The sequence below is a fragment of the Drosophila bipectinata genome, chromosome 3R, assembly GCF_030179905.1.
Source record: "Drosophila bipectinata strain 14024-0381.07 chromosome 3R, DbipHiC1v2, whole genome shotgun sequence".
NCBI classification, from domain to species: domain Eukaryota; kingdom Metazoa; phylum Arthropoda; class Insecta; order Diptera; family Drosophilidae; genus Drosophila; species Drosophila bipectinata.
In genome coordinates, this window is record NC_091739.1 from 10,628,929 (window position 1) to 10,656,923 (window position 27,995).

The window sequence follows — 27,995 nt, forward strand, 5'->3', positions numbered from 1 at the left end:
ATCCGATCCTCTACCAAAATCTGTTCGGTTGTTTCTACCAAATGTTCGGTTTGGGCATATCCCGATTGAACTTGGCAGCTGACAGCTTGCCAGACTTGGACTAATTAGTCTAAAATAAGCCACACCATTTTGATGTCAAAACCATTTTGATGTCCGGCAGGTATAGAAAAGCGTCAAGGTTTTGACACTTGGCCAGAATGATGTTCACCAAAATTTACGGCTCATTAACCCACAATGGGTTATTCAAACCATTTTAATGAAAGATTTTTTAAGGTGTTGAAGAGGTAAATTAAATCTTAGGAAAATAATAGTCAAGTATTCTAATTTATTAACATTTGCAATATATATTTCCTTTTTGTATAAATATAAAATATTTTTCGGCTTTGCTGGCAGTGGAAAATGGCTTCTTCAATAGATGGTCTTGAGGAGTGTTGCCTACTTATAGGCTGAGCTTTCGCCGAACCACCAGGGCTGCAGATACAGATACATCTACATCTATGGCTGAAACTACAACAACCCTTTTTGGCAAACTTGTCACTGGAGCAGAACTTTCTGAATGCATTCTCGGCGCTAACTTCTTGGTGCGAAAAGTTGGCGCAAAATACTTTGCTCGAATATTGTTTTCGCATGCTTTTGTTGCGCTAAGCAGCCCATAAGAAGACGCTTTTCCCCCGACTTTCCCCAGCAGTTCCGCCCCGTCCAAAGATCCATCCAGACAACGTAAATTGTGCTGTCTTTTTAAGAGTTTTTATTTTGTTACTTTTTTGTTGTTCTTTTCAAATTTTTTCTTCTGCGTTTTTTTTATCTGAATTTTTTATTTTGCCGGCGTATTGTATTTCGTAGTGCTCCTTTTGCTCCTTGAATTTTTGCTCCCATGTATTGGCATTTCAGCGTTTATTTGTATCGTTTTCGTTTACTTTGTTGTTACTTTTGTTACGGCCACTATTGCCGCTCTTTTCTAATGTTGTGTTTGTTGCTTTTGTGTGGTTGATGTTTTCAATTTTGTTGCAAGAGCAACGCATTTTTGTTGTTCCCCTCTTTTTCGAATTGTGGCTGCTGCCGTTTTTTGGCAATTTCCTTAAAACGCAAAAGCTGAATAGTTTCTCGATATATGTATATACGTACATATACGTATAAGCTTTATTTTCTCAGTGCTGGGAAAGTGTTAGTTTGTTTTTTGTACTTTGTAGCATTGGCTACATTTGGAACATTTGGCTGCATTTTTGGAACTATGCAAATCTTTCATTAAACTCTCACTTCGATCCCAAACTGATTGCACAAGTTCAGCGCCTAGCGGCGCTTCTCTGGTATTTTGAAAATGCCCTGCTGGCGTTCGAGGCTTAAGAGGAGATGCAAAAGTTTCACGAATTCTGGATAACTCACATGGGCTCGCTTCAGGATCGAGTCCTTGGAGGCATCGTAGGGCTGCTGTTTTGAGGGAATTTCCACTACAGTTGGTGCTGGCAGAACATGAGCGTCGACAGTGGGTCGAATCATATCTGCGTACATCTGGTTTATAAGGATAATGGCTATATCCGGACGTTGTAAAAAGTTTTTAAAACAAGTTTCAATCTGTGCAGCTGTAGTATCTAAAAGATAACAAGGGTTGATAAAAAATGGAGCTGGAAGCAAGGAAAAATTTTTTTACCCCTTTCAACAACCATAAAATTGGCTTCACGATCCTCTTTGACTTCGCCAATACCACCAAGCAGGAAGCCCACACAGGTGTCCTTAAAAAAACTTAATTTATTATTTATTCTTTGTTTCTTTGAGAGACCCACCTCATCTCCAATTACAGCCATCAGTTTTCCAAAAACTTCAGAATCCATCGACATTTTGTAGTCGCTCATGGCTGATAAACTCTAAATAAATAGTCTGAACCGATATCAAAAATGAAAATATTTGATATGAAAGTCAGTGAATGAGTGATATTAAATATTCAAGATGTGTATTTACAAAATGCTTTTAACAATAAGCAGATTAATATATTAATAATATTAAATTGCACTTATTTCAAAAAAGGCCTGCGGCAAGATGGATATGGAATGGTATATGAATAAAATATAAGTCCATCAGCTTCCGATGACAAAACAATTGTTTGGGGGAAATGGATTTGGAAAAATTAGTGCGGCAACTGAGCTGGATGGAAAAGCGTGCTGGAAACGGGGAAAACTGCACTTGACAGCTACGCCGCATTTGATGGCAAAACGCTGGCTGCACTTCGCTGTTTGTAGTTTTGTCAAGCGTGAAACAAGTTTTATAATTGTTTAAAATGTTTGCTTTTGCTTCAGTTTTGGCTTTTTTTTTTTGCAGCTTCTGTTGCTGTTGCTATTGCTGTTTTGGCTGTCCATTGCAGTGCAATTTTATAACAATTTTTGTCAGTTTCTACTCAAAACTCAATCGAAAACAATAGCCGGCAAACAGCAAAGCATGTGTCCCAAACACTTGCCGCCCCACCCACTCCAGCTTACATAATGCTGTTCATGCTGCGACAGCTCCTAATTGGATTAGATAACTTCCCAAAGGGCTTAGCAAACGAAACAGAAAACGTCAACTCCGCCCACGAACTTGACGCACAGATCACCTTTGTGGGCATTGTCTTCTTTTCAAGTGAATCGCACCGAATCCAAATCCCTGGCTGAGACCCAAAAGCCGGTTATGTGCACCATTTTAACTCATTTGCGTTTGGCGTTTTGAGTTACGTACGTATATAGGTACGTAGTTGCATGGCAACGGGCATGGCAATCCCTAAATGCGGCTAATTGCCCAGCAAGACTTTCGACAGAAAGCCAGCCACTTGAACTGAACCCCAACTCGCACTCAACTCCAGTTAACATTTTTCAAATCAGCTCTAATTGTTTACAGTTTACAGTTTACATATCAATGGCTATGGACGGAGTTGTTGTTGCCGGCGTGTGGCATAACTAATTATGATTAATGCTTCAAAGCCAGCCCCTGACATTTGCCATTAATTGACAGTTGGATCAGCAGCAGCAGCACCACACAAATACACAGCGACAAAAGTTATAGTCTTTGAACAAGTTTGCTACCAACTTAACCTATTAAATAGATCATTAATATGCAATATTATGTAAGGGTCTTGAACAAAATGGTTTATTTTTTGTTAAAAAAAACTTGTTTTGTTAAGAAGAGGAAAGTATCTTTATCTCTCTTAATTGATTCAAAGGACATCCCTTTCAGCATTGACCTATAGGATCATAAACATATAAATATAATTTTTAATATTATCCACAATTTAATAAAATATGTTGCAGTGCCAACATGCTACACCCGGGTGCATTGAACTTATAGCTGAGTGGCAATACTGTAATGGCACACACAAAAACAAACACAGACAGAAATTGCAGCCACTCCACTGCAATCCCATACGAAATGGGAACTCGAAATCCAAAACCCGAACCCAATCGACGTACCCATCCCATCCCAGCCAGCCAAACAATCGGTGCTTTTGGCCCGCTGACCTTTTTCCACACATCGAGTTTGCTAATGCCGGAGTCATCGAAATCCAGCGAGTTGGCCTGGCCAGTCTCGAACTCATGGCTTCGACCACAACCGGCATTTTATGCTACCGGTTTTAGTTTATTGACTACTGGCAACATCAGACACACCAATAGCAATAGCAACAGCAAACGCTCCAGGAACGGCAGCAACAACAATGTTTCAAATGACTTTTGCTGGCCTGGCTTCTTAAATATGGTCATGGCGACATTTAGTATGCTGCGGTTTGAAATTTTCACTTATGCCCGGCACGTTTTGCCTATTTTTCCTCTTTTGGGCGGTGGAAAAATTTTAATTTTAATTTCAAGAGCCCAGTTCTATGGTCCCTTTGACGGGTTCTTATTTTCTCTTTTTGCCTAGTTTTAAAGCGACGGAGGTGAGAGCTTTACTGATGTTCTCAAGTTGGTTTCTTTTACTATCAAGTATTTCAAAAATTATTAATTTTTAGAAAACCAAGCCTGTTAAGTGTGGCGCTGACAGCTTACTCGTTGAAGCATTCATAAGCCATTCATTTAGCAGATGTCTAGGGGATCGTCAGGTATTCGGTTTGTGCAACATCAGATACTACTCCTCCGACAAATTCTTTCTCCCCGGAGCGCTTCTCACGATTGCCTTCTGGCCGGGCTTTGTTTCTAATGATTTTTTCCTTATTTTTTTATTCGCCTTTCGCCCTTCCATTTCGGCCAGGTCTGAACTTTTGGAAGGCATTTCAAAAGCATGGTTAAGTGCAAGCACGCCTGTTATTTATTTAGTGCTTAAAATACCATAACATTTGCGCGATTATATAATCGACTATGCCCCCCGACTTGTCGCTGCTGATGTTGATGTGATGTTGCTTCGCATGCACATCACGCAAATCAAGTCAAAGCGAGCAAAATTCGCAATACGCTTTCTTCTTCTCGAACCAAATGAAATGAACCTTTCAATGTTCGTATCGGGGGGCTACTGCTACTGCTGCTGCTACTGGAGTTTGATGTTTTCTGCCACTGATGTTGATTATTTAACAATTTTTATTGAAAGGCAAACATTCGCAGAGGCACAACAACTGCGAGCAAAGAAATCGCAAGGAAAGCCATGTGCAAAATGTCAAATGCAGGCGGACCAAGTCGTACATGACATCGACATTAACGTCACGGCGACAACATCGCTCGATATATCTGCCTGCCATTCACTATTCACTTGCCACCATTGCCCAGCAGACTAGTACATATATGTTCACTCTCTTTTCGCGGCTCCCAATCAATCGCACAGCAAAATAAAATTAGCATAATGACAATATAATAAACAAAAGCAAAGGCAGCAGCGTCAGCAGCTAAAGCCGCAAATGATAGCATACCGGGCAGAATTTCCGAGTGCTGGGATAGGCAGGATGACCGGAAGGCAGCCGGAAGCACTGCACTCGGTACCCCACTCCAGGCCTAATTGGTAAAGGTTCTGTGACCACATGCCAAAATGCCTACACAGGCCAAAATCGCATATCAGAATTTAACAAAACATCACACACCTTTAAATAAGACATCTTCATATAAACTGTCTGATTTTCATTATTTTAAGTTTGTGCCTCTATGGCTTTCTGAGAGCACCCAGTTTTTGGCACAGTGTAGCTGGGATTGCGCGGGTGTTAACTGTTAATGTGCAGTTGGTTATTATGCAGGGCCGGAGCCAAAAATCGTGTCAATGCATTGAACGCAGCTCATTGGGTTGATAACCTCTGCCGAACGCTCCCCGCATTTGCCGCATTTGGCGTATTTGTCGATTCCATTGACGAACTGGGTCACCATGTGGCCGGGGCTCAATGGAACCGAACCGAGCTGAACTGAACTGAACCGAACCGGGCTGGAGTGGCGGCATTTTGGTCTTTTTGGCCAACGGGCATAGCGGGTGTTGGCAGCGGGCGAAACCGTTAATAGAAATGCATTAAAATCAAACCGTTTTGGCGTTTGTTCCAATTCTGAGAGCATGCCGCACATTAGTCTCTCAAGTAATGGCCGCCCGCAAATCACGCCACGAATCACAATTTATCAAAAAAACGTCACGTAATTACCAGGCAGTCACAGTCAACTACAAGATACATTGACAGTTCGAAGATACATACAGCCAGCCGCAGCCGCAGATACAGATTCAGATACAGATACAAATACAGATAAAGACTTCTTTCCAAATTCCCAGCAGCTGTCTGACGGCTGCAGATGCGTTTGATTTGTGTTGTGTTTTGTGTGTTGTGTGGTGTGTGTGTTGGATGTGTTCTCTCTCGGTTTGTAAAGATTCGTACGTTCATTGTGCTGTATCTTATTTTGTATTCCAATCACAAAAGGCGTTGTCAAAGCGGCGACAACAGCGACGCCAAAAGTTGTTGCCAGTCCTCCGAGCCAGCGATTTCTGACACACGCGTAGGAGACCAAAAGGCAAAAGAAGCTAAGAACCGATCGACACGTCACTCTTCACTGCCACTCGGATTTTGACTGAAAAGTGTATATAGTCAGGAGAGTGCGGAAGCAGGGAAAGGAGTCAAGGAAGTCCCAAGGAGGTGGTGTTACTCCTTACCTTTCAAAACCACTGGGAGTGCTGGCATTAGAAAAAGCCTAGGTATACACCAGACGAAAAAAAAACTGCATAAAAATAGTATTTAAAGAAGACTTTAAGTTGGATTTTAATTATTTACAAAATTATTTGTCAGAAAACCACTGAAATACTTTAATCCAAAAATTCCCCTATTGTATATTTACGAGCTATTTGAGGAACATTATTTCGGTATGTGTAGGAGTGGCAGATAAAAATCAGCAAGCGTGTTTAAAAACTTTAATGAATCGGCATTTCTAAAGTCGCCTCTGCGAATAGTTTCCCATGATGAGTATGCCGGAGATTGAAATCCATGGTGGCCAGATAAGAGTCAAGTACCTAAAGGTTGTTCTCAGAATTTGTAGTTATTTTTTATAACGCCGCAAACCCAAGTCTTGCTTCTGTAAATCCCTCCAAAGCAACAGAAAAGAGTTTTACTTATGCAACGTTTCGCATTTTCATTGACTTTCGATGGAATGACAGGGCAGAAATCGGTAACTCGCTTTTAATAGCTCGGCCATATAAATGAGAGTGTTTGTCGGCAGTGATTTGGGTGTATTATAAGAGATTACGCTAAAACCTTTTCAAATATCTGCCGCTTAATTGCCCATTTAAATTAATATAAATTTCAATTTATGCACACACACATGCTGCCAGCTGCCTGCTGCTTGCTGCTAACTGAGGCAAAAATGCAAAATATAATACGCATACCACATGTGGACCAGCAACGCCTTCCCGACATTCAGTGTTCGGCACTCAGTGTTTCCAACACGCGAACCGTGAAAGAAACGTTTGCAGAAACGAAAGAAAATGAAATACCCACACTCACATCAGATCAACGCTTATAATACGCATCAAAACGAAATAAAATCGCATTTTTTGTGATTGATTGAGGCATGAGTAATGAAAAATTGAACGTGCAACAGACGCAGACAGGCGGCAAGACGAAAGGTGCGGCCCCAGAGGAGGTGGCATGGTTAGCGATATGTGTTTCATGTCTGTATGACTCTGATTTTATGCGCTACATTACCTTTTGATTTCGATTCATAACAAATCAGGCAGCAATTTACCTAAAAGAAGAAAAATAATATATTGCAGAATGGAAATGAATGCGAATGGCGTAGAAAAAAAATATTTAATAAAATTGAATTAGCCCGAATCATCATTCGGCGTCGTCAGCTGGAAATCTCTGTTCAAATTGCGATGAAGCAGCTCGAGCTGCTAGCTGCTGAGTCCTGGTGCCGAGACTAAACAAAAGTTACTTGCCATATTAAAATGTCATCGTGCCATTGGCTCATCCAGGACATCCAGAGGACATCCAAAGGGTCCAGGGCCCGGGGTCCAGAGCAACTAACGACGACATGATGAAGCGTAAACAAACATGTTCGGCTTGCAGACAGGCGGTGGACAATCTGGACGCTGGCGAAAAGTAAAACAAAATGAAATTTTATTTTGCATTGAAAATGATTTCAGTGACCGACCCGACCCCGTCTCCACAGAATCTTCACCCCATCCCCTCTTGTCACACATGCTTTGGATTTTTATTTGTATTTCAAATGTTTTGCAAAAGTGCCAGCAGCATTTTTAGCCAGAGTCCATTTGCTAAACGGGCTGCCCTTCGTCCCTTTGTTATTTTCTAGCCAACTAGGAGTAGTTTCATTTTCCTATGTTTTTGTGTGATTTTTGCCATGCCCCGAAAAGTTGCAGCACAGAGCTGGCCTCCCAAAAAAAAAAAAACAGGAATAGGAAAAATAGAGAGCTGAAAAATCTCTAGAGGCACAGACACACACGTAGCCTGACTTTCAAACGCTGGACTCGGAGTCGGAGTTTGAAGCAAGGGCTCCAAGTAGATGACCCGCATGAAAATGCTGGCCCTGGCATATTTTTATGCCGCAAGCATGCAGGACAAATGGCTGAAATTTTTGCAGCTCCTGATGACTCCGAGGACAAAGGGGCCGAAAGGGTGCCAGGAGGAAGCGGAGGCTGCAGTTAGTTTTCGACATGTGTACGTGGCCCGCCAACAGCAGAACTCGTAGACTGGCCATAGCAAAAAAAAGTCACTCGCCTCCTCAGTCCCAACGTCTCATATATTTTTGAACTCGCCCAATGAAAGCCTGCACTTGAAACAAAACTAGACCCTTTTAGAATTTATTCACGTTTAAAATACAAAGTGTGCTGCCTTCTGATTACCATTTCTCCAAGTGCATTCATGGGGCTTCCGCATCTAGTTCGTCTGGAGACAAGAGCAGTATGGGGAATAGATGTATGTATGTATCTATGTGGGGAGAAATTGAACAAGTCGTTTGTCGGCCGCCCTAGGAATTTATGTGAGCAGCGAGCTCGCTGCTCGAGTTGAAAATTAAACATTGCGTATACGCCTAGGTGCATAATAATTCATGCCTCGAGTAGAAGCTGCCATTGCTCACCAGGCGACTGCAGGCGAAATTGTGTGTAAAATGTTTTAATATGAGCTCATAATATACGAGCTCCAGACAGGGAACTCCGGGCCCAAGTGAGTGGACGCCGCAGCTCAATTTGTGATTTATGGGATCGGATTCGGGGACGCTGGAATTGGAAGCCTCTCCCGGTTATTGAAAGTGCATTTTGCCCGGCAAGTGTTGTAGCTGTTGCAGCATTTCGGGCCGAAGGCCATGAAATTTTATTGTTTAGTTTGGATGCCGGTCAAGGCAAGTGCGATATGCCTAAAAATGGCTGCCAGCCGGACATCCTGTGGCACACAGCCTGCCGCATTCACATGGGCAGCAATTGAATTTACATTTGGTTGTACTACACTCGTGTAACAAAACAAAAACCACCCACAAAAACTCTCAAAGCATCGGGCCATTTTTTGCTTGTAACTTTTTGGCATTTGCTTTCGTTTCTGTTGCTTTTGTTTTGGTTTTTTTTTAATTGAGCTGGAAGTTGTTTGGGTTTTGGAGGACACCCAAGGACAACAATAATAAAATGTTATGATGTTTTCTCGCTGCCTATTGAAGCGTGGCTCCTGAATGCTTTAAAGTCAGAAAGCAACTCCCATCTCTGGTTTGATCAAATGGGACAAATTCAATCAGGAATTGACCTAATTATATACTGCGTAAATCCTGTACACAAAACACACCGCAACTCTGATTTTGTTTGCCATGGTTCCTTTTTTTGCTGTAAGCTGAACATTTGCACCACACGTTTAGTAGTTGGTTTCCATTACCGAACTGGCCGACTCATGTGGTTAGCCAATTTTTTTTAGATTCGAACCACGGCAAATGCTGGAAAATCAATTATGACCTGCCTGGGATTTAATTAAATATTGTTGGCATTTTTTGTTGACGGCATATTAACGCAATTATTGAATGGGGCATGACCGGAGCTTAGGAATTTGATAAATATTCAATATTTTAAAAGTTTCCGCCCACGGCAGAAGGTAAAAGAAAATAAAACGGTGAACCGTGGTGGTGCAGATGCATCCTGAACGAAATGCAATTCTGAAGCGTTTCGCAAATATTTTAGCACTTTTAAATAAATATATGCTGGCGGGCAGTTGCACTTTGGTTCAATTTATGGCAGCAAAAGTTAAAACGCAAGCCGGACCAAAAAATAGCATTCAGGCGGGATCTGCAAATGTCAGGCATCACGAACTCGCCATGTGTCGACGTTTTATAAAATTCAAATATTTGTTTAAAAATTGTATTCCATCCTAGCAATGCACACATTTTTTCCAGCAGGCAATAATACAATAACTCCCACATTCATTAAAAAAAATTGGCTGTCTTTCAGTAAGAAAATTATATATTTTAAAATCATATTTTGCTTGCACGAAGATACTTAAAACTGCCTTTAGGCTAAAAACAGTCAGCAGGAATTTGCCCAATTACTTAACTTTGTTGCCAGGTGGCTTTCACATGTTGAGCATATCAGTTTACACTTCTGATAATCTAAAGTCAATACGTGGGCCAAGGCTGGACCCAGGACCCTAAGGGGCCTTTTACTTTTGGTTTAGCCAATAAACCGAAAAACATATGAAAAATTATTAAATTAAATAAGTGACAACAATTGGCAATTCCTTGGGCTGACAATCTTTTAGATTTAATCAAATATTAAATGGAAAACCATTTTAAAAATATATTTCTGTTGAGAGAAGTTGGATGAATATATATTTTTCAAAGTGCATTTTAAAAGATGGGTTCAAGAGCCCAAGCCAATGTCATTGACATGCCGCGAAAGTAAAGGGCAAACAAAACCGACGCTGCCTGGGGGAATAAGGGACGTGGGAGTAGCCGGAATATTGGCCAGGATGTTTGGTTGACTGGGCACCTCGAACCAGCTCCACAAATTCCGACCTGGCCCGAAAGGCCCTTTGCTAGGTGGACAATATTCCGCAATATTCCACGAACTGCCGTTAATTACACAAATGCAAAAGTCTGTTGAGCGGCCAAATTGGTCGGTAATAAATAAATTCAATTGAATAATTTATTTAATTTATTTTCGGGGGCAGCTGGCGCGTGACACAAAAAGCAGTAAACAAACAAAGTATTTTATTTTTTAGTCGACGCGAGCGTGTTTGTGGCAGGTGAGCAAATAACGGTGTGAAAAAATCAGTCCGGGATGCGGAAGTGTGCAGCACGCTGACACCGAGGTGTTAGAATTTGCAGCAGAGCCAAAAAACAAAAGGCTTAAACGACATCCAGCCAAACAATAAATGGCAAACGGGCTGGGGCACATTTTTCACAGCGACATGGGGCATGGTTGCAAATGTGTGGCACAGGCCAAGTGAATTTGTGGAAGGAAAACAAATCGTTTAATTGGCTTAAGCAAAACGTAACCATTATACGGCCGCGCCGTTGCCGATTATATAACCGTCCAGGCCCCAACTTGGCCCAACAACAATGCGACTGACAGCGGAGTAGACTTCGGCCGACTTCAGATAAACCAGTTTCCAGTTTCCCTCCGCCACGGCTGCGACTGCTTCACTTAGCCGATTTGTTTGTTTCGTATTTAGTTTTTTTTAGAGCAAACTGACGCAAGGGTGCCGCACCACCAAGGCACCACATCAGCACACAACAAGAGCTAACCACCAGGCGGTACCATCGCACCACCGCACCAGCGGGCGGACTTGTCAGTAACGGGTTTGGCGTGTTATCACAGTGAACGTTGCCTAAAATGTCCACTAATGTCACAAACTTTAATAAGGGCAATAATATTTATTATAATTCATGTATAAATTTTACCATTAAATAATAAAATCTCCTTAAAATCAAACCTACTTCCTTTATGAATATCCTTACTGTACCAGCTCCAGTTCATAATCTGGTCCGATGCGAGATTTGTATATTGGTGTGGGCCCACTGGCGAGAGCATATAAAGATAATGGAAAATCTTGGCTTGACTTAGTTGCCGACCCGACCCGTTGCCACATTCGCACCTGAGCCCTCGTCCAAGACAGAAATGCAGTCCCACACGCTCCTCCTGATCGCAGCCTTCGCCGTGTTAGCCGTTTGCCAGGTCAGTGCCCAGTGGTTGCCCTTGCTGATGGAACCGACACCTTATCCTCAAATTACTTTGCAGGCGGCCAAGTTCCAGGTGAAGACTCCCGCCGATGCCGAGAAGGCTCTCGAAGAGTGCCGCGAAGACTTCTACGTGCCGGACGATATCTACGAGAAGTTCGTCAAGTTCGAGTTCCCCGCCCACCGTCGCACTAACTGCTTCGTAAAGTGTTTCGTGGAGAAGCTGGGCCTGTTCACAGAAAGCAAGGGCTACAATGAGAACGCTATGATCACCCAGTTCACCTCCAAGGGCCACAAGGACCTCGAATCGGTCCGCCACGGCCTGGAGAAGTGCATCGACCACAACGAAGCCGAGTCCGACACCTGCACCTGGGCCAACCGCGTCTTCTCCTGCTGGCTGCCCATCAACCGCCATGTGGTGCGCAAGGTTTTTACCTAACTTAATGTGATATTTTTTTTTTACTTAAAGAATAGTTTTTGTAAATAAAAACCCTTACCTGGATTGCATTTTCATTTCTTGAAATATTTGAGTTTTTGTTTAATTAGTAAAGAAGGTATAATGAAAATCATTATTAGAAATGTATAATTAAATTCGAAAGTCTTTAGGAGACATTGCCGACATTTCTGATAAGATTTATTTGATTACAAGAGAACTACTTTTTAAAACACATTTTATAGGAAATATTAAATAAAGCGTACTGTATTTTAATAAAAAGATTCTCTTATAATTAATTCTAATACGGAATACACTGTTCAAAATAATGTCTGCCCGGAACTGACCTAGTCCAAGGCCCGTCCGTGGAACGCTCTTTTCATTCAATTGAATTCTATTCTGCTCTGTGCATTCACTCTCCGGCGCGGCGCTTGAACTGGCATTCGTTGAACCCGCGGGCATTATCTCCGGACTCCCGATAACCTCCGCCTCCGCTGCATTGCCGGCCGCTGATCATTGACTCCGCCCGGCGGATGTTTTCGTAGCTCGTAGTTTGGTTTGTGCATTGCCCGCAGTTAGATGGGTTTTCCGTGGGGGACTTTGTTGGTCATTTTGCTGCTCAGCAGTCAGGTGCGAAAACTCAAGGGTGTCTACACCTTTAATATTCACTGACATGCACAATAACTACAGGTTCTAGCCGACCTGGCGGCCGACGCCCAGATGCTGGAGAAGTGCCTCCGGGAACTGAGTACCCCAGAGCGGATTGCCGGAGACCTGCAGAAGCTGGAGCACTATACATCGTGGACGCGGGAGGAGCTGCCATGTTTGATGCGGTGTCTGGCCAGCGAAAAAGGCTGGTTCGACATCACCAACAATCGCTGGAAGGGCCAGAAACTGACCGACGACCTGGGCGCGGATGTTTACAACTACTGCCGTTTTGAATTGCGCCGAAAGTCCACCAACGGATGCGATTTCGCGTACAGGGGTCTGCGGTGCCTCAAGCAGGCCGAGCTGCATGCCGGCACCAGTTTGGGCACCTTGCTGCAGTGCTCCCGCCAACTGAATGCCACCAATGTGCAGCTAATGGAGTACAGCAAACTGAATCCAAAGGAGCCAATTCCGTGTCTATTTCAGTGCTTTTCGGATGCCATGGGCTTCTACGACTTGGATGGCAACTGGCGGCTCTCCAACTGGCAACAGGCCTTTGGACCTAGTCACGACGAGAGTAAATCCCAGTCGGATCTGGACTACAGTGAGTGCCGGCTAAGCGATAAAGATCGCAAAGAGGCGTCCGACAAGTGCGTCTGGATGTATCAGGAATACAGGTGCTGGGAGCGCCTCAACGGAAATTATTTGGCTAAGGAGAGCAAAGAAACTACTTAATATTATTTACGAATCTTTTATACTCATATCAGAAATGGAGAATCATACAAATGGATATTTAGTTCGCATATTTTGTAAATATAAGAAAGCTTGAACGGCTTAAACATGTAATCATTTTGTAACCATATATCTTGTCTTTATTCTTGAAATTTGTCTCGTCGGATCCATCAAGTTGCGTGTTCCCTAGGATACATTTTGGTTTGATTTTGCCATGGCGTAACAGGTGAACTGCTTGTAGTAAGTTTGGCAGATGTTGCGGCCCCTGTGTCGGTGGCACATGCCGTAGGCGCCCCCCTGGGCGGGAACACCCAGTAGCTGTTGCATGGCCGGTACCCGCCAGCGTCGCGTTTTCTGGTCAAACAGTCCCAATTTGTCAAGGAAGCATCGGGTGAAGCAGGGAATGGGCTCAGAAACTGGAAAACCGGCAAAGGCCTGGAAGCGATCCCATTCTTGCAGATCCACCGCCTGGAGGCAGTCCTTCATCGCCTCCTTGGCTATTGGGGCGAGGTTCGGCATGCCCTCTATCAGCATAAACGGGTGGTTCTCCATCTGAGAGCGGTTGAACCAATTAGCCATCTTTCAGGACTCTAATTGAAAGCTTTCTACTCACTTTTGTTAAGCAATGAAATCCCACATAGGCATGAGTGCAATTACTGGAGCGAGAACCCCAAGGCAACTGCAATTTTTGGGCACATGCATTGTAGACTGGCTCTCCAAAGGCCTTGATAACACCTGTCCGGTTGAAGCCAGTATACACGTCGTAAAACTCAAACATTTCATTGAGGTAGCACTGGGTGAAGCACGGAATCTCCTCGTAGCCCTCGGACCATTCCTTGAAACGCGACAGTCTCTCGCCAGTCTCCGGGGTGAGTCCTCCATAATTTTGTACACATTTGTTAATAGATTCAGCTTCGCGGTTAAGTAAAGCAAGACTTTCAACCTGTAAATTGTATTGCTAATAGGTTTTTTTTTAATATTTTAAATATAGTACCCACCACTAGAAGCAACAGACACAAATGAAGAAGGACTCCTTTTCTTAGCTCCATGATTTGAGAAATTATTACTCTTCCAGAAGTTTCCGTCGTGTTCTATGCTCGATTGAATACTGAATCTTTGCCAAAAATTCAATTAACCACCTCATAATCACTATCAATTGTACAGAGAAATAAATTCCTATGAAAATAAAGTGCTAGTGTGTAATTTATTAAATTGGTTTCAAGTTAGTCCCCTTCATAGTTGTCATGTTTGTTTTCAGTGATCCGCTGCCTTAGTCGCTTAGCAATTGATAACCCAATTTTTCAGACTCAAGTTCAAACTGAAGCTGCTGTGCTGCCTGGTCATGATAAGGGAGCCCTAATCAAGGCGAGCAGTTCAAGTTTTCGGGACAGCTTGCGCAAAGAACCTCCGGCGGAATTACGCAACGATCACTGATTCGAGCAGATCGTAAGCGATGGGCCCGCTGCCCAGTTGCATTTTTATTGATCAACACCTGCCAACCGTGCCACAACTGTTTACACCAACTACCATCACTCGATGGAATTGTGCTATTGAATGCTGTTAATTGATTTTGTGTTTTGGTTTTGGCATTTTGCCCGACCACTTGTCGGGGCTTTTAATAATGTCTTTTCTGCTTTGGCTCACTGGCTTGTAAAGGAGCGACATCGTCCCACTTTACACATTTTTAAGCAACCGGATTCGGAATCGGTCTCCGGTACCGGGTATCGGGTATAGAGCACCACGAATAAGCAAAACATGTTTAACAAAACACGTCGCATCATCCCAGTCCAGTGAAGAGATCTTCATCGGCGCAATTGCAAGTGGCCAAAACAGCAAAACAGCAAATAGCTCCAAAGTGGTTCTGCCAGATTGGCCAAACAGTAAACAAAAACAACAGCTTCCACTTCCACGAATCCAAGCCACAAAAAAAAAACAAACATATTAATCAGTACCTATAATTATGAAATTCAAATGAAGCTTCAAAATAATAAGGCTTTCAGCAAAGGGGAATATCGAGCTTAGGGGAGCTTAAAGGAAAAAATATAAGAAATTGTAAGGAGAATATAAAGGAGCTTAAAGGAAAAAATATAAGAAATTGTTTTCTGTGCAAGTTTCCCCTCACAATTTCTTCGCAATGACCTTGGCTCGTTTTCTTGCGTGTTTGGCCGTAAAATTATAAATCCAGTTTGTCGATTTCCTCTCTTCTTTCACTCTCGCACAGTCACAATTTGAACAAATTTTCGTTATATAGTTAATTGTTTTCTGGCCCGTCCCGCAAGTGGTTGCCAAACGGCTTTCGGTGGGGCAACCGCGATGACAACGATGACGACACACAGCAGCAGCCCCACCAGTACCCCAATCAGCACCACCATCGGCCATAAACTGGACTTGGCTGGAACTGGAGGTGCGTGGAGATGCACTGGGGCCTGACCTTTGGCAATTGGAAATGCAGCCGCCTGGCTGCAACTTTGGCAACACACGTCGCATTTTTCTGGCATTGCGATTTCAAAACCATTCGCTCCAATCCCATAGCCAGTGTTTAGCATTTTCATAGCGCCCCGGCAGCATAGATTTGAATAAATTTTGGCAGGGCTGCGACCTGTCACATTAATTTGGCTTTCTTTCCCGCCTTTGCCCGCTGGGTGATTTTTTTGTGGATTGAGAAGCTGGAATTTTAAAGCGTTTCTTTTGTATGCAAGATTTCAAGGTTATAACCCAGTTTCCGCCAGGGTGCGTTCATTCGTTTTGCGCTGTCTTCTTTTTGGCAACAGTGTTTTATGGGTGAGAAACTGAAACTAAAATCGAATTCGAGCCGATCCGAGCCCATTCGATGCGATTCGATTCGTGTTTTATACATTAACCGGGCCTTTTGATAAAAGCGGTGAGATGTTCGAGGCGATAACAATGGGTTCGCTTGTGTCCTTGGCTCCGTTGGGGAACTAAACTGAACTTGCCACTAAATGCAGGCCAGCTGCGTTTAATGACATTTACAAATTGGGCCTGGCAAATATAATTAAAAATACATCAACTTATTGCGGCGAGGGTTGTGCAATTTTTGGCACATTTCGCATGCAAATCAAAGCTCCACTTAACGGGGTTGCTTCTGCTGCTGCTGCTTTTATGTTTTACGGGTTTTGTGGTATTTCAAGTGCCAGGGGGTGTGGGTGCGATGAGTCCCTCGTGAAATGGCCATAATTAAAAATACATCTAGGCGGCATGTGGATTTTATGTGTGTGCCCAACATCTGGCCAAAAACCGAACCCGTAGCCGAAATCGAAAGTGAGCTGGGGGAAACATTGAAGAAGTCAACAACCTGTGCGTGTTTGTTGCCTTCAATTCGGTGCAAAGCATCCAGCTCATTAACTCGGCATCTTTGTTAGGTGGGAATTAATTATGCAGATTTATTCATTGTGTTGCGATTTCAAGTGTGGTAAAATGCAGCCCGCCTAATGAAGGTGTGTGCTGCCAACTGGCAACCACCAACAGGTAACTACCACTACCAACTGCCAATGATAATGATGTTGTTCCAAATGACGATGGGCCGGGGTTGGGCCTGATGATGCGCCCAATTTTGGAACACCCAAAAACAGCTCTTCAGCTCTTTACATCTTGAGCTCTTCAAGTTTTTGATCTTACAAATTAATCTCACAGGTAATATCTCAAGCTTCCGACTCGAAAGGGGGCGAAACATTAGCTCTGGCAGTAAGCACTTTTCAACAGATTTTGAAAGTAAATTTCACTGATCATTGACCTCGGACTGTGGTTGCGTGTAATCGGCCAAGACAGAGACTGAGACTGAGGCCTGCCACTTTACAGATTACATAAATCCGAAATTAGTTAATAAATGAAAACTGTAAACTGTGAAATGAGAAATGCTATTGTTCAATATATTGAAATCATGCCGTTACGTTTGAATAAAACTCTTGGCGGCTGCAGTTTCAGCTGCAGTTTTCCACTGACCCGGGGCATTTCAGTCGCCACCGTGCTAGGTCCGGTCCCGAGGGGTTGGCAATCGAAATTGGCTTATGTAAAGATACAGCCATCAGCTGTCATAAAGCTAGTGTCATAAAATTAACGGAAGGCAAGGTGAGCACACACTTGAGTAAAATTGTCCAGAGCCAGTGGAGTTGGCCTAAACAATTATCTTGTTGCTAAAACTAAAGAGCAGGATGGTCAACAATTGTTGGGCTTAAAGCTAAGGTCATCAATTAACACAAAATATAATATAATTAGTGACATATTCAATGTCTTTTCAACACGATTATGTATTTAATATTACTTAAAATTTTTATTTTAATCAGATATGGTTTTAAATACATTAGTTATAAATCTAGCGACAATATTTGTCTAGGTCAGATCGGGATTAGACCTTGTCACTATCTTAGTAACTCGAGCATTTGCATGTAACCTTAGTTTGCTTTTGCTGTTCACTCCACCTTCACAGGTGATATGGGAATGACACCTAGCCTCCCCGAGCAATTAACGGTCTAACTTTCAACCACACCCACCCAACTAGGTCGCCGGTGGAGTGAATCAGAGTGGCATCGCATATTCAAATAGGCTTAATTACATGAAAACCGTTCTAACGGACCTTCAATTGCAGACTGCAGTTGTGCGTGATTCGAAAGATTCCAGTCACGAACTCGACTTTACGACAAATTACCGTTTCACAAGTGCACTTGCCAAATGCTGGCTCGTCGAGCGGGTTCTTGGCCAAAAAAGCCAGACTAAAAATTTACCGCCACTCACAATCACTCACTTATATTTCTTGGCTCGATGAGTTTGTATCTGTGAGATAGCATACAAATGGCATGCATTTAACACGTGTGGAGAGTGGTTACATTTCAAATGGAGGGTGTGAGAGGGGCGCGAATCAGAGGAGGGTGGTGGTGGCAGGCCAAACAACTTTTCTTCCGCGTTGCACATGCGATGGCGGTGGCGATGGCGTTTGCAGACTAAAATGCCGCACCCACCCACAAATGGCCTGCAAAAATCAACAATTAAAACCACTCACAATCTCCGGGGCAATCTGATGTAATTTTTGCATTTTTCACATATTTTTAATTTGGCGTTCACAAATTACTATGATAGGCTAAAGCCGCATTTAACTGGCTAGCACAAATTCAAACAGCTCTGGCATAATTTGGCATTCAATTTGATGGAAACGCCTTGTTGCATTCCCCCAAAAAACAGAACCGAAAATTAAACCAACAGATACAGCTGTGCGGCAAACAAGTTTCCCGACCCTAGGAGAACCCCAAAAATCTAGGCTCTGGTCCTGAAACAAAGAAAACCAGTAATAACCCCAGAAGGAGAAACACAAAAAAAAAATGCAACTGGCTATGAGTAACTGCCGCAAATAGAGCGACACCCAGTGGCAGGGGCTATTGAAAGCGAAAGCATAACTGACAAGGTGGCTCAGTTTGCTTTTTGCTGCTATCGTTGCAGTTGCAGTGGGGATTGTTGTTGCTGCAATGGCTGCTGCCTGGATTGCTGCTGTTGCTTTTGCACTTCTAAAACTGGTTCGCTGTCTGGGCATGTAGGCAGCCAGTCGCAAGTCTTCTAGCCTCCACTTCAATAACGCAGCCACCTCAGAGCTCGACTAAACTCAGGCGAACTCTACTGAACTCGACTGAAACACGGAAAGAAAAACCAAGAATGGGCTTACATGAAATAATCAAGAGACATGTAGAAAGAAAGAAAACTGATTGGAAAATGTAGGAAAACTTTAACATTAAAATATTACGTATACGTAATACCATGATTTTAATTAATTTAACTTAAAGCAAATTAAGGTATGATGTAAAACGTTAAACTTATAATTTTATTAAATTTTAAGAACAAAATACCTAAGAAACATTTTCTCTGTGCACCAAGTTCGACTTGCCATCACAATCTTGTTGTAATTGTTCTGCAGCAGTCGCTGACTGTAATTTCATATTCTTCCTGCATTCCGAAACCTTGAATCACATTTCTGCATTTAATTGCACGCTTTTTTGTAATTTTAGCTTCTTGCCACTCGAAGGCGCCGCTGAGTGGCAGCCGTTGACCGCCGAGCTGGGTCACTTTTAATAGCTAAAAAAAAAAATCGAAAATTAAAATGAAAAAATGGAAAAAAGAAAAAGAGCAAATAAAATGCAGCTACAACAACTGGCTGGCCTACCTTTTACTGGAACGCACTGCATTCGAGATGACGGCCTGTTTTAAATGCCAGCCAGTTGAGTGACTATGGGCTGTATGGTCTGGCTGTTTGTTTATTTACTCTACGGGATGGCGACGCCCGAGGGTGGGGGCTGAGTAGTGCATAATTTAAATTGCATTGCCACCGGACGGACGAACACCGGTTGACCGTCGCATTAGGAAATCATGCTAATAGAGTTGATTAACTTTTAGCCCATGCGGCGTATGCGCAATGCTCCAATTGGATAGAAAATTCCGCGCTCATGACTCACATCGTAGAAGCAGAAAAAAGGTGAAGTTCAGCCATGAATCTAAGTATCTTGCGGATTGCTAGATGCCGTGCCCTCAGATACAAATTGGCTGCGAGCCTGGCCCACACACACACACACCAACAATCACACTCACTAGCAGTGCACTGAAAACTGAACTTTCGGGCAAAAATTCCATTTGCAGCTCCCACCTTAAAAATTAAAAAACATAAAAATAAAAACAAGGTACATAAAAATAATAAAGAAAAGGAAAAATGCAAAGCGCGGGCTGCGCGGCCGATCAATTGACAAATGGTTTGGGCCACAACAATAGACGTCGACGCCGCGCTAACGCCAGCGCTCGCGTCGACGGCGACAGCGGCAGTAACAGCGACTGAGACAGCGCTGCCGGCGCTAATGCCGCCTGCTGCATACAAAACAAGTCGAAAAAGTGAGAGAGAGTGAAAGAGAGAGGCCGAAAATGGCTTCTACGAATATACCGTTGCAATGTCGCTGCCTCGGCGGCCATCTGCGCCGGCGTCGCAGCTGCTGTCGGCGTCGGATTGTTCGCGACGTCGCGCATGCGCAGCGGTATAAAAAGCTCCCGCGCCAGCAGCCAGCCACACATACTCCAAGTCGTCGGTACCAGCGGGTTTTTGAGCCGAGTTTTCAGTTTCAGTTTTGTTCAAGTGCGGTTCCGTCTCACGGCCCCTTAAAAGTTATAAAAATCAATAGCAACAACAAGCTATAACGCACACAAATCGCTCGCAAAATGAAGAAGTTTCTCGTCGTGTTTGTGGCATTATTCGGAGCCGGTATGTATCTTTAGCTAGCTAAGTGAAATTCAACAGTCCACAGTCCTGGAATCCATCACAAGCTTCAGCTCCAGCTCCAACTCCAATTCCAAATAAAAATTCAAATTTCAAATTTCAAATGAGAGAGGAAAGGGGAAAAAGAAAACCACTTTTCCGCTTGCGCAACATGAAGGACACTTGAGTGTTGTGTTGAAAAGTTAGTGTGCAAAAATCGAGAGTGTGCTTGTGCAACGACGAGTAAATCAACTATCACTGCTCCACTTTTACCTGGCATCCATCCACATCGAAGTGGAGCTCGCAATCGAAGTCGAAATCCAAATCGAAGTCGTTGTCGAAGTCCATGTCGAAGAGCTAGGCCAGAGGGAAATGTAATTGAGCAAGTTGGCCCAACCCAGGCACGTTAGCTTGCATTTTCCACACAAGTCGAGAGTAGATGCATTTGCGATGTGGCAGTCAGTACCTGCATCCGTATCTGTATCTTTGCCTGTAGATGTATCTCCGCATCTATTGGTGCGGTTCGATTTCATCACCTCATCGACGCCGCCTAAAAAAGCTGGGAGAAGTTACAACAGCCTATGTATGTACGATCGTCTGGCTCTGTTGCAGCTCGATTTTGCAACCGATCTGTGGCTGTGTTGTAAGCGATATTTAGATTCGAGCTGCAGAGCGGCCGAGCTGCAGGTTATCTAATCCCAGACGGTTACGAAACTGGAGCGCCAACCAATCCGTTTCGGATTTCTGTTTAAATTTCAATTCCAACTACCCCGAAGAGGTGTGGCAACTAATCAAAAAACCACAAAATATTTGCAAAAAAATTTGCAAATCACTGTCCAGTGCCGAATTCTGACATTGACATTGAAATGCTTTTTAGATTAACGCTACAAAGATGCTTAATGGATGGGATGGGCTAGGGGTGGGCTAGGCTGGGAAATCTTAACTACGCAACGGCCGAAGCCGCTCCCCAAAACCCGTTCTCTTTTTTGGTTATTCAACTTAAAAAATTTTTGCGAATTGCGTGCCTGCATTTCTGCTGCCAATTCGTGCATGGCCGCAAAAGCAATTTCGCTGCTCAATATTTAATTACGAGCAATTTCAGAGTTATTAAAGTTAACAACGGGCCGAAACATAAATGTTTTAATGGGCCCATGTCGATGCAAAGCCGCCGAGCATTGTCAAGTTCAAGTTGCCATTAATTATGCAATGGCACTTGCTCATTTGTTCGCCAGCCACTTGGCTGTTCACTTGTTCATTTGTGGTGCGGCTTGAATGCCGGAATTTAATGTTGGCCAATGGCCACTAAATTTTGGCTAAATCTCGGGGGTCGAAAAAGTTACAACAAGCATCACAGCTAATCACAGCTATAAACAATTTAAGCGTTCCAAAGATTTCCGAAAAACGAGAAAACGGGAGCCGCACACAATAAATTTCCGCATTTTGTTGCGACTTTTGATTATTTCTTTTTTTGCTTGCGGCTTGGTATCGAAAACTAACACCAAACCGCAGCTGCAAAAAAAGAATGTGGCAAAAGACATACAAAATAAATTTTGCTATTTTCTATTGCCACACAGCAGGCACACAAACAGCGGCAACAGCAGCAAGTCACGCTTGAAAAGTTTTTATTTTGTGGCAACAAAATCAAATGAAAAGGGCCTTAGTCGACATGCAACTGAGGGGAGGAATGGGTGGCCCTATTGGCATTGTATAGGTTGCATTAGAGCACACACACAAGCTGGCTATCTATGCTGATTTATGGCCAACAACAGGGAAAGCCAACACAACGCTTTTAAAACTCAATTTGCATGCCACTTTTGGCGGGGCACGCGAGGCATTGCAAATCAATTTTCCCAAAAAGCGGCAGCGGCGATGCGTTAAATTTGAAAAAATCATATCTATTCAATGGTAAATATATGTAAAGGGGCTAAGTTGCATTCTTGGTCTAAACGGATTTATTGCTCAATCTGTGACAAGTCGAAACTATTGGAGATGGCGATGCCTTGTGCCAACATATGACACACAGTCACTTCAGCACTGGAAAAAAAATTAATAAAAATGATGATTTGAATGGCGGCAAGACATGACCATTCTTTGAAGAATACTAGTACCTTTTTCTCACTGCAATTCCTCACTCGACAACTATCGAAAAAATAGACAAACAATAGACAAAACAATTCAAACGCAGATTAACCCACATACGGTGCATGCCGGCAACAATGTAGGTAAATATTTAAATATCATTACGTTGTTGTCGGCGCGTCGTATGCAAAAACAGTTTTTGGAAGACGCCAACAGAAACAGCAACATTTAGCGGAAATGCTCGAGTGCTGTTGTTGCCGGGTAAATACCAAGCACAGGCCAAAAGGCTCCCCAACGAAACGTGCTTAAATGTCAGCAATTTTCTTGATTTATACGGCGGCAATGCCTTGGCAGACAACAATGCAAACAACGATAAAAATAACACCACCACCAGCCATCGGCGGTGGAGCCACAGTAAGAGGCCAGAAATTTGCCACACCAAATGATAGATACATACTTGTACTTTTCCCTACACAAGTGCCAGACAAAAACAAGCAACCTGAGATTGCAACCGTAGGAGCCAGGAGCGATTATGAGTCGGAGGTCCTTCTGGACATGTTAGCTGCCATGTCGAAAGCCCATGCCCAGTTCATTGCTCCCAACCATTAGATACTCGTATTTATGGGCTGACAACTGAGCTGGAATTTGCCACCATTTGTCATGATACGAGTTGGATTCAAAGCAGCAATGATAAGCAGCAGGAATGCTCGAAAAAGATACTTTTCTCCGGATGGGTGGCGGCGGACTTCAGTCTGAGGCTTTGTATTTGCATCTAATTACAAAATGTGGCAATGAATTATTGAAAACGAATATGCAATTTGCAAATTTGCTAACGCATTCATTTGTTAATTTCAAATTATGAATTTATTTGCATTACCGTATTTGCATCTTGACAGTGTCTGTCAGTTAAGTGAAACATAAATTAATTTCATTATATCGGGTTTTTGCCACAGCCTCTAGGCCGCTTAATAAAGTTTGTAATTTGTGAGAGTGGGCTGTGTACATTTTTGGTTAATTAAATGATTATGTTAATGGACGAGCGGATGTACAAATGATAAACAGCTATTGGTACAGCGACTGGGGGTCACCCAATGGTGTGCAATCAACCAATAAGACCAACACAAATGTCGGTTGAACTGTTAAAATGTCAATAAAAATGTATTGTTTTATTTAAATGCGCATAAACAGACTCACAGCAGCTCATACAGTATGTACATAGACACCGCCCATCCGCATTGTTTGCACCAAAGGAGCAAAAAATGTAATTAAGCTCGCAGAGCTGATAGATAAAACAATTATGGCCAAACAGTAAATTAAATAACATGCAACACCAGGCAATCAGTCTAACTAGCTTATAAATAATTCCCTGGCTCACGTGGTCGGTCGGCATTATCCATATACGAGTATTGCACTGGCCGGCATGCCAGTGCCAAACTATTTATTTCCAAGGTGTGCCGCTCCGTGCCCGGCGGCGTGGCCGGCATGGCCGGCATGGTCGGCATGGTCGAGAACAAAAGACACCCAGATTTCAGTCAGCCAGGCTTCAGTCCGCAGACCTCAGACTTCGGAGTGGGTTAGTAGTTGGTCTAGAATCTGAATCTGACCGAACCGGTTTTTAATCGAGAATGTGGGCTAGTCTGGGTATTGCTTTCATTTTCGTTCGGCTTGAAGTTTCTGGCTGGTTCTTGCGGTTTTCTACGTCAATCTGGATGTTATGTCATGTCCACAGAAACTCTACTCTGGTTAGATAATGGGCCAAGTGGCGCGTGATGTGATCGAAAGGCATTATAGTTTGCAGAAATCTATTTTAAATTAATTGCACACCACAATCCGTTGAATGAGTCATTGAAATTCTTTGAATTCATTAAAATTCTGGTCAAAAGCTTTCAATAAAACAATCCCCTCTCTAACATACAAATGTATATGTGAGGAAATTGAAAGTTTAGAATTAAACCCATACTTTCCTTGTTTGCTTACTGCAACATTAGGCTAGGAGAAATATAGCGCATACGCACTGTGAGCCAGGTGCCTAAGTAATTGCTCGGAAAACATGTGGCGACAAAGCACACACAGGGCACACAGCGCAGTAAGTGCACAATCATCACCGAGGGCATGTGTCTGTGTGCGAAGGCATTAGGGATGCGGTCCATTCCTGCGGCTGCAACAATGGCAACAATGTCAGATTGCACTTTTTCCGCACAGTTGCAGGTGCAACGGTCGCGCTAGTCCAACAAAGTTATTATAACCCGGTGAATGTTAGCTGAGCTGGCTGGCTAAGTGCTCGGGAATGGCTGCGCTCGAACCATGAAGTGGCCGGCTAATTGATGTCGCAGACTGCCCTGCCCGCCGTGCCCCCACCGCCACAAGATAACCATAACAATAAACGGTAATAAATTGGAATTCCTCGAATTTATTAAGTCCGTCAAACGGGCCAGCTGCGATATTAAAGCCAAATTTAAATCAGAATTCGAACAAACTGCGTAATTAACAAAATTACAATAAACAAATTCAAAGCGCGAGGCGTAGAACGAATAAACAGAAATGTTGTTTTTGCGTTTCGGGAATGGCTAAATGACTGACTAAGCCAGCCATCATATTGGTTTGGCTTGTACGGGTATATGAAATAGCACTGCGATTATTCGGTAAAAATAAATACGCAGCGAAAATTGCAGTTTTTAATTAAACTCCCCATATAATATTATCGATGGCAACGTTTTGATTTATTCGGCGCTTACTTGGGCGCTTGGATACTGCATCACTGCATAAATGCATCTAAAATTTAATATTTGATTAGTTTACTCACAAACAAATGTAAATTGCATGATGTTTATGCAGGCACAAGGGAATCAGTGGATTTTTCTGTATCCCTGTTTGGGTTCTTTTTGCCATTCAATTGTTGCACGGATGCGGTTGCCCAGACTCTTTATGCCAGCTGGCGATGGATGAGGTACAGGGTAGAGCCGACGGCTTAGGCAATCGATGCGCACTTCTGATTGAACATTCAACATTGGAAATGAAACGTGACCGCAACTCTGTGGCTTTGCAATTAGATTATCACACATGGGGCACTCCCGGCGGGGTGCGAGTTATTTTGTTCATTTTACGAGGAATTTCTTTCAATGCCAGGTTACACGTGGGTAATTATTTTTTGACTGCTGCCATTTGATTTGCCATCCCAAATATACAGAAGTGCGTTCTAGTGCCGGCAAATACCGCATTAGTTAGTTGTATAAATGCAATTTAGTTCGTTACGCTTTGTGGTTGCACTGAGTTCGGATGCCGCTCAAACAGCACACAAAAAAATAAAAAAAAAACAAGGGAGGTCACGAGGAGATGGAGATGTAGCTGGAGATGGAAATGGAGTGGGGATAAGTCCTTGGTGGCAGGTTTCAGGTGCTTCAACTCTCTGTGGCAGGTTTCGGTGTAATTTCATACCCGAAAAACGAGGGAGAGGACCAAGATAAAAAACATAGCACGCGAAACAAAAGTAAATGCAGTTGGCCCTGAGCTGTCAGCGATCCGTGTGTGTCTGGCTGTGCTGAAAGTTGTCTTCGAGATTTATTGGCAACCGTCGCCTCTCCGTCAGACATCAGACTTTTTAAAGTGAATGCCTTTTGGGCCAGATGACAAATGGCCGTGCCCAGCGTCATCATCATCGTCGTCTTTGTCGTCCGCTCCTTGCCGTCATAATAAGAAAAGGCATCTCCACGTATACGTGTATATCTGTATCTGCATCTGCTTGGCTTGAGACGCTGCGGGATTTCCTTTTTTGTCTATCATATTTTTCTGGGAATTTGTTTGTTCTCATAGGGATTCCTTTTGGTCACCAATTAAAGCTTAACAAATGCATGGCATTATTTAAGAAGGACTTATTTACTTATTTAATTATTATTATTTCTTTCAGCTGTGGCCCAAAGTAGCTTTAAATGCCCTGACGATTTCGGATTCTATCCACATGACACATCCTGTGACAAATACTGGAAGTGCGACAATGGCGTCTCTGAGCTGAAGACCTGCGGCAATGGTCTGGCCTTCGATGCCACAGACAGCAAATACCTCACCGAGAACTGCGACTATCTGCACAACGTTGACTGTGGTGATCGCACAGAGCTGGGTATGTTCTTAAAATTTTACAAGGAAGTAGATAAAGTTATTAATTACATAAAATATACTTTTACAGAGCCCCCAATCACCACTCCCCACTGCGCCCGCCTGTACGGCATTTTCCCCGATGAGAACAAGTGCGACGTGTTCTGGAACTGCTGGAACGGCGAGCCCTCCAGGTATCAGTGCTCTCCCGGATTGGCCTACGATCGCGATGCCCGCGTCTGCATGTGGGCCGATCAGGTTCCCGAGTGCAAGAACGAAGGTATGTTTTGGGACTCCTTTTAATAATGAATATAGACTAATGTTCTTTGCCATCTTCCTTGCAGAGGTTGCCAACGGATTCTCCTGCCCTGCCGCCGGTGAGTTGGCCAACGCCGGTTCCTTCTCGCGTCATGCCCACCCCGAGGACTGCCGCAAGTACTACATCTGCCTGGAGGGTGTGGCTCGCGAATACGGATGCCCCATTGGCACAGTTTTCAAGATTGGTGACAGCGATGGCACTGGCAACTGCGAGGATCCCGAGGATGTTCCCGGATGGTGAGTTTACAACCCTTTTCTTGATCTTTTTTTTTGGACTGGCACCTGATTTGGTTATGCTTTGCACGCAAAAGAGTTCATTGCCGAAACAGCTTGAAAAGAATTAGGAGGTCGAGGTCGACAATTCAAAAACGATAGTTAGTTCTGTAGAATGCAGATTATGGAATCTTATTTCTTGCCACGCTTTCACCACTAAGCACCCAGAACTACATGAAACACCATACCTCTACACTCTATACTGTCACTATCCACCACTACTGTCTACTTAATACATATCGCATCTCACATATCCATTGCTCTGGCCTTTTCTGACATATCTCTTTACCTTGGTCCCATTTACAATTACAGCGAGGACTACTACGGCGATCTGGATTTGAAGAGCATCCGCAAGAGCGAGCTTCTAGCTGGATTGAACAGTGAAGGTCGCACTAAGGGCGCGCCCAAAACCAAAGCTGCCTCCTCCTCATAAACATAATAAATTCAACTACAACAACAACCTACAACTTTAACAACAATAACTAAACAACAACAACAGCAACTACAACTACAGCCCCAACAAAAAAAAACAAAACAACAAGATCAATCAACTCAGATCCCTAGTTCCCAAACATCCTGCCAAAATCCTATCACATCACAAAAAGAAAAT

The 27,995-nt window shown here is 43.3% G+C and overlaps 4 protein-coding genes and 1 long non-coding RNA gene across 10 annotated transcripts; 2 read left to right on the forward strand and 3 right to left on the reverse strand.

The window, feature by feature from the left end:
- Window positions 1-289: 289 nt before the first annotated feature.
- Window positions 290-1,935, reverse strand: Vha14-2 (Vacuolar H[+] ATPase 14kD subunit 2). Of its 3 annotated transcripts, none has more exons than XM_070281851.1 (4): window positions 1,782-1,935; window positions 1,649-1,730; window positions 1,384-1,589; window positions 290-1,326 (listed from the first exon to the last, which is right to left on the reverse strand). In XM_070281851.1, the coding sequence occupies exons 1-4, from the start codon at window positions 1,848-1,850 to the stop codon at window positions 1,291-1,293; spliced, it is 393 nt and encodes a 130-aa protein (XP_070137952.1). In that variant the 5' UTR covers window positions 1,851-1,935; the 3' UTR covers window positions 290-1,290. The 3 variants fall into 3 exon arrangements, with proteins under 3 accessions (XP_070137952.1, XP_017102845.2, XP_017102844.2); XM_017247356.3 differs by having other exon boundaries at window positions 290-1,323; window positions 1,782-1,934; XM_017247355.3 differs by having other exon boundaries at window positions 290-1,589.
- Window positions 1,936-6,101: 4,166 nt separating this feature from the next.
- LOC138926529 (uncharacterized) lies at window positions 6,102-9,543 on the reverse strand. Its single transcript, XR_011443080.1, has 3 exons — window positions 9,197-9,543; window positions 7,345-7,497; window positions 6,102-7,148 (listed from the first exon to the last, which is right to left on the reverse strand). It is a non-coding gene; the product is annotated as an uncharacterized lncRNA (long non-coding RNA).
- Window positions 9,544-10,617: 1,074 nt separating this feature from the next.
- On the forward strand, window positions 10,618-13,496 carry LOC108129996 (general odorant-binding protein 99a-like). Of its 3 annotated transcripts, none has more exons than XM_017248331.3 (2): window positions 10,618-12,003; window positions 12,700-13,496. In XM_017248331.3, exons 1-2 carry the CDS (start codon window positions 11,518-11,520, stop codon window positions 13,390-13,392), a joined length of 1,179 nt encoding a protein of 392 aa, XP_017103820.2. In that variant the 5' UTR covers window positions 10,618-11,517; the 3' UTR covers window positions 13,393-13,496. The 3 variants fall into 3 exon arrangements, with proteins under 3 accessions (XP_017103820.2, XP_070137101.1, XP_017103818.2); XM_070281000.1 differs by lacking the exon at window positions 12,700-13,496 and having other exon boundaries at window positions 11,416-11,574; window positions 11,638-12,020; XM_017248329.3 differs by lacking the exon at window positions 10,618-12,003 and adding an exon at window positions 12,524-12,639.
- A 6-nt stretch (window positions 13,497-13,502) lies between these two features.
- On the reverse strand, window positions 13,503-25,980 carry Obp83cd (Odorant-binding protein 83cd). Its single transcript, XM_017248328.3, has 4 exons — window positions 25,509-25,980; window positions 14,388-14,538; window positions 14,003-14,332; window positions 13,503-13,941 (listed from the first exon to the last, which is right to left on the reverse strand). The coding sequence occupies exons 2-4, from the start codon at window positions 14,436-14,438 to the stop codon at window positions 13,576-13,578; spliced, it is 747 nt and encodes a 248-aa protein (XP_017103817.2). The 5' UTR covers window positions 14,439-14,538; window positions 25,509-25,980; the 3' UTR covers window positions 13,503-13,575.
- Gasp (Chitin binding Peritrophin-A domain-containing protein Gasp) lies at window positions 20,446-27,994 on the forward strand. 2 transcript variants are annotated; one of them, XM_017248018.3, is made up of 5 exons: window positions 20,446-20,632; window positions 26,610-26,819; window positions 26,886-27,074; window positions 27,139-27,349; window positions 27,698-27,994. In XM_017248018.3, the coding sequence occupies exons 1-5, from the start codon at window positions 20,590-20,592 to the stop codon at window positions 27,816-27,818; spliced, it is 774 nt and encodes a 257-aa protein (XP_017103507.1). In that variant the 5' UTR covers window positions 20,446-20,589; the 3' UTR covers window positions 27,819-27,994. The 2 variants fall into 2 exon arrangements, with proteins under 2 accessions (XP_017103507.1, XP_070137100.1); XM_070280999.1 differs by lacking the exon at window positions 20,446-20,632 and having other exon boundaries at window positions 27,141-27,349.
- Window position 27,995: the final 1 nt, after the last annotated feature.